The 5297-nt window shown below is 46.2% G+C and overlaps 5 protein-coding genes across 5 annotated transcripts in view; all 5 read right to left on the reverse strand.

Annotated features, from left to right (window-relative positions):
* Positions 1–669: 669 nt before the first annotated feature.
* On the reverse strand, positions 670–1323 carry TEOVI_000044700 (CDP-diacylglycerol--inositol 3-phosphatidyltransferase, putative; the record flags this gene model as incomplete). The annotated part of the gene is made up of 1 exon (XM_067222692.1): positions 670–1323. One exon carries the CDS (start codon positions 1321–1323, stop codon positions 670–672), a length of 654 nt encoding a protein of 217 aa, XP_067078793.1.
* Positions 1324–1786: 463 nt separating this feature from the next.
* On the reverse strand, positions 1787–2179 carry TEOVI_000044800 (uncharacterized protein; the record flags this gene model as incomplete). The annotated part of the gene is made up of 1 exon (XM_067222693.1): positions 1787–2179. The coding sequence occupies one exon, from the start codon at positions 2177–2179 to the stop codon at positions 1787–1789; it is 393 nt and encodes a 130-aa protein (XP_067078794.1).
* Positions 2180–2493: 314 nt separating this feature from the next.
* Positions 2494–3594, reverse strand: TEOVI_000044900 (uncharacterized protein; the record flags this gene model as incomplete). The annotated part of the gene is made up of 1 exon (XM_067222694.1): positions 2494–3594. One exon carries the CDS (start codon positions 3592–3594, stop codon positions 2494–2496), a length of 1101 nt encoding a protein of 366 aa, XP_067078795.1.
* Positions 3595–3891: 297 nt separating this feature from the next.
* On the reverse strand, positions 3892–4626 carry TEOVI_000045000 (uncharacterized protein; the record flags this gene model as incomplete). Its single annotated transcript, XM_067222695.1, has 1 exon — positions 3892–4626. The coding sequence occupies one exon, from the start codon at positions 4624–4626 to the stop codon at positions 3892–3894; it is 735 nt and encodes a 244-aa protein (XP_067078796.1).
* Positions 4627–5245: 619 nt separating this feature from the next.
* The window catches only part of TEOVI_000045100 (protein kinase, putative), a gene marked incomplete at both ends in the record, with an annotated part of 1995 nt that continues 1943 nt past the window's right edge, over positions 5246–5297 (reverse strand). Inside the window, one exon of the mRNA XM_067222696.1 lies at positions 5246–5296. Within this exon, the coding sequence (XP_067078797.1) occupies positions 5246–5296 (51 nt within the window). The remainder of the gene's footprint in view (position 5297) is intronic.

Consider the following 5297-nt stretch of genomic DNA (forward strand, 5'->3'; position numbering starts at 1 on the left):
GCGTGGTGACGGGTCCAGTCGTCACGTCACTTTGTATGGTTTCTAAATGATGGCAAGGGCACAATGATGACAACGAGGTATAGAAAAAGACGAACAGAGGATAAAAAAATAATTTAAAACAAAAATTAGAGGGTTGTGTGGATGGCATTTTACGTACTCACAAACGTTGTCATTGTGACAAGCAAAATTATCGTACGTTTTATGTCCGCAAATGAAAAAGTGAAGTAAGAGTGTGGAGAAGAGGGGAAGAGAAAAAAATTCCACACCAATAAAAGGAGATAGATAGAGGAACGCCGCGCTTACCGGGGAAAGCGTGTGTTGTGTAGTGCAGTGCATTTATCAAATCCCTTCACCTTTAATTGAGACTTAGGGAGAGTTGTTCCGTGGCCGTTAAACACATATTCCAGTGGACAACACCGATCCCAACAGACTCCACATCGTTCAACCATTTGCTTTTCATTCCATGCTGCTGTGCAAACGCGGTAAATGCGGCACCGAGACAAATATTCCCAAACCAGCGTGTCCATGTAAGAGGGAAGGGATGAAGAAGTAAACACTAAACTTAAAGATGAATCACCCTACGATATACAGGGAACTACAAAAAAAAAGGCGGGGGAAAATATGACAATACCGCTTCCACATTCCATGCCTCCTTTAACACACAACTCCTCACTGGCGGCTTCCCGCAGCATCCAGAACCGCCAGATGATACATGCTATCCAGCAGCTGTTGCACATTCACCACCTGCTTGAAAGCACTCAACGCGGCTGTCAAAGCCATAAAGAACAGAAACGCAGGTTCAGCGATCCCATACACGCCGTACATATATAAGTTTAAGTAGAAAAGTTCCTGTCCGACGCAAAGTGCACACATAAACGGACGATTTGTATAATAAAGTCGCAGAAGTGAAAAAATACTGCTGCTCACGTCCTTATGACTAGTACGGCCAGCATAAAGCGACACGTACATGACGCAGAAATGCGAAGAAATATCCAGGAAAACAAGACATGCAAGCGAAGTGGCTCCCCAATGTGGAAGCGGTTGTAATACCTGCACAACCACAACAATCAAACCAGCCGTTGACGCCCGATCCGTCAACATATCAAGAATCGCACCAAACTGTGTGCATTGGCCAAACCGTCGCGCTACCATGCCATCCACCGCGTCCAGCACAAAACCAATGATGTAACAAAATAAAAATGCAATGGGAAAGTGGCCGAGCAAGCAGAAGGAAATCAATGAAAGAATAACGCGTGTGTAGCCAATGAGGTTAGGGTAAAACAAACATACCTGCAGTGGTGTGGTAGTTTTAGCTTTCGGCATTGGTGCTGCGTTGCTTGCCTATGCCTATGCCTATGCGTGTGTTTGTGTTTGTGTATCTCCTTCCACCTACGTCAGACGGTAATGCCCCTGTTATTTGACACCGTGTCCACAAGTTTTCTGAAAAAGAAAAAAAATACTGGCAGAGACCAAAGACAAGTCAGAAAAGGGTTACAAACATACACGTACATGGAACAATTAAATAATTCCACGAACTTAACGACAACAGCGTGACAACCCACCCGAAACCTCTTATTTCCCTTTTCTCCAAATCACGACCTTTCGTCATCACTGACATCAGGGACCACAAGAGTCAACAGCACAGTGCTCGACGCAGAGTGAAGAGAAACACACCGATAATCACATAAGCGGAGACAACACAACACAACACCACGCGACGCTAAAGTGATTATAGAAAAGCGCAACATATCCATTCGTCAAAGAAAGAAAAAAAATGCACGGCACACTACATGTCATCCATTCGTTCCTCTTCATCAATAGATGTCCCCTCCCGTCGAATTTCCTCACGCATGGCCTCCACACTAAATGGACACGCACGATACTTTAGTACTGGGTACCGAAAGTACACGTTCTCCCGTGCAACATGCTTCTTCGCAAGACAGTTGTCGCACAACTCGGCATCCGCACCACTAAAGTTGTCAAGAGTACGATGCACTCCGCAAAGTATACACAGACGTTTACAATCAATGCAAACGAGCGACTGCGCGGGGGCGGTAGCTTTTGAGAAATGTGCTGCGGGAAGCAGACGGGTGCAGCTATTACACCGCAATCGTAAATGCTTCCTGGAAACTAACAGTGCGCCTGTGCGAATAGTGCAAAAGACAGCAGTACGCCACATGAAGTACAGGAGCCTAAATGCTCCCTAGACACACACACACACACACACACACAATTTCTTTTTCCAGAGGATGAAAACAATAAAAATAAAAAATAAAAAAATATATGGATATGCCAACTCCTAGTTTCGCTGCGTCGTCAACTGCCTCAGAAGGAATCGCAAAAATGACGCCAAAAGTAACAGTCATTTATTAAATAGAAAAGTACGGACCGATATATATATATATATTAAAAAACGATAAACAAAACGAGCCGATTCGGCGAAAGCGTGGGTGAAATCCAAAGATAGGTGCTACACGCAAAGACTCGACATCGTCAACGAACAAAAGCAATATCACAATGAAGCAACACCACCTGATCCTTCATCCTCTGCTCCACACGCCTTTGCACTTCCTTAGCGAAGGACACCGAATCCCCCACAACATCCTCCCAGGCCAAACCCTCCCCATTGAGCTGCCCGTTCCGTAGTAACTCCTCCAGAACAGCGGGATGCGTACAGGAATATCCTCGTGACAGGATTGCCCGGCGGTACCGCTCCGTCAGTAGCTCCTCCGCAACACTCTGCAAAGTAAGCTCGTATTGAGGGAAAGTACCGTTCTGTGAATAGTTGCGCACTAACGCTGGCCGTACACGCGAGCGAAACAAAAGCCGCGGTTTTTCAACACAATTTTTACCGTCCCTACCGGAGACGGGTTCGTCATATTTAGAGAAGGAAGGAGTTGCGCTGAGTAACCGCTGGCGGTCGAGTGTGAACCGGTACGGATGCAATAGCGGTGCCAAATCCACAACAACAACGGAGTCCGTGGCGTGGAGGTACAACCGAATGCTGTGAATCAGCCAGTTAACTTTTATGTGTTGCTGTGTGAAGTTAATCCCACGCGTAGGCACCGCAGAGGTGCCACTATCGTTACTACAAGCATCACTAGCAATAGCATTGCTGCTGCTGCTGCAAGTTGCCACATCGATCACACACCTCCGGCCCGTCCACCTATTACGAACCACTGCATAATCACATGAAAACGTTTTTCTACGGGCATCCGATTTTGGATCAGGATCCGTGGTCAAGACGTAACTTTTCGTCGTCATGAACCACACGGTTCCCCCAAAGGCAGCTGCAGAGAGAACTGCGTAAAGACTTAGCATCGCCTTAAGTCTTCCGAGTGCTGCGGTGGGACCTAACACACGAAACCCCTCCATAAAGCCGTAACCCTTCACACCATACACACCGGTACGTTCGGCAGCGGTGGCGGCTGAAGTTGAGGACGTCAGTGGTGTCGTGCTCCACGGTAATCTTTCCTTGGTATCATCGCCACCAGATGCAGCAGAATTCGATGATACACTCCGTGCACCGCACATCCACGCTGCGCTTATTCGAGCAAGTCCCATAGGCGGGCATCTCCTTGTCAATCCCCACATTAAAGTAAGGACTACACCCCTTCCTTGGTGAACAAGCAACAAAGTAGTTCAGAGACGTAATACACTCCTTGGTACGGATGATGTTCAAAATAGGGCTTCTAGAGTAAAGGGTTACAACACTTTGGGGTAACCTATTCCAGCATCACCTGCGGAGGTGGACAAACAGTAATTCATTCATAGAGTCAACGATGCAGTTGAGTGGGGTTACGGTGTTTTTGTCGCTGTCCACACACAGTGAAGAGATGTAAGTGATAACAGACGACAACTGGAAAGTGATCATGTTACAACATCGCCGCTTCACTCAGATCGGGGGCGCTTCTGCCCTTTCCCCACGTCCTCCACTGTTGCATCAGCAGTGCCAACATGTAATGTAACGGTGCGCTTCTCGCCCCCGTTCGCCGCGTCTCTTGTGAAAGAAGTGGGAACAGAGGTTGACTGGTGAGCATCAGGATCCGCAGGACCATGACTGCTCCCTTTCGTCTTCAATTTATCAACGAGTTGCTTCATTGAGTTGAGATGCAATGTTGACTGCTCCAGTGATTCCTCAACTTCCCTGAGCGCATGACTCGTGAGCACGCACAACGCCCTTAACTGCCGTAAACACAACCGACGGAGCTTAACACTAACATTTTCCTCCTCTTTATCACGTTCAATATCCTCCGCTAGCTCAGCGCGGATCGTTGCTAATCGTCTCTCCCGAGCCTCCTTTGCGGCCTTCGCTTCCTCAATCGCCTTACCATTTCCCCCAGATGTGATGGCGACTTGCTGAACAACATTAGGAGGTGGTGGCTGATTCGCCACCCACACGGTTACACTGCTAGTAAGGTCACCAAATGCGGTACCGCTAAAAGTCAGGGCCGTACTAACGCTGTTTAAGCTGCTGAAAATAACAATAAGACGATCTGCAACATCCCATCCCTCGATTGGCCCACACTTCGTAGCGAGTAGGCGGACAAAATCCTCGTAAAAGGCGGAAGGACAACCATCCACATAAATCGTCCGGTGAAGTTTACCAACGAGATCAAGTGTCATGGTAATGGGGTAACAGTTCAAGCAGTCCAACCACCACAATAATCGTAAACTTTGATGGAACTACGCCTGTCGTCGCGAAGTATACATATATATATATATCAAGTACCGTGTGAAAGAAGAAACAATAAAATGCAAAGAACTGATGAGCAGCAGAGAAACATTATATAGCAAAGCAGAGGGTATAGCGAATAACATATACACGACCAGAGACGCCGAAATTATAAACCGACCACAAAGTGAACAGGCATAATACCATTAAAAAACACACAAAACAGCCGGTGACTAATGTCATAGTAGAAAAAAAAAATGAAAGAAGAAACAGTATGCTACGATAGCGGATGTCGCTTACATCGAATGGCACAGCAATCAGGAACGTTAGGAGGGCACGTAAAAGCATACATGTACTTCCTCATAATTGCATATAATCAACAGTTTTTTGTTGTAAGAAAAATATGAAAAAAAATAATAATCTATAAATCCCGCATAAGGTAACAACGCTGAAAAATATGGATTCACCGCTTAGCTGTTGTATTCTATTTATCTAACAAGATCCTCTTGTTGCCTCTATGTTAGCCATTTTTTTTTAATTCAAATAAAAACGGCAGTGTACAGCCCGCCTCTACATCTTCAGCAGACGGGGAAAACAACCACCAGCAACTTCAAAAAAAAAA

The sequence above is a fragment of the Trypanosoma equiperdum genome (genome assembly GCF_001457755.1).
Source record: "Trypanosoma equiperdum strain OVI genome assembly, contig: ctg_167, whole genome shotgun sequence".
NCBI lineage: Eukaryota > Euglenozoa > Kinetoplastea > Trypanosomatida > Trypanosomatidae > Trypanosoma > Trypanosoma equiperdum.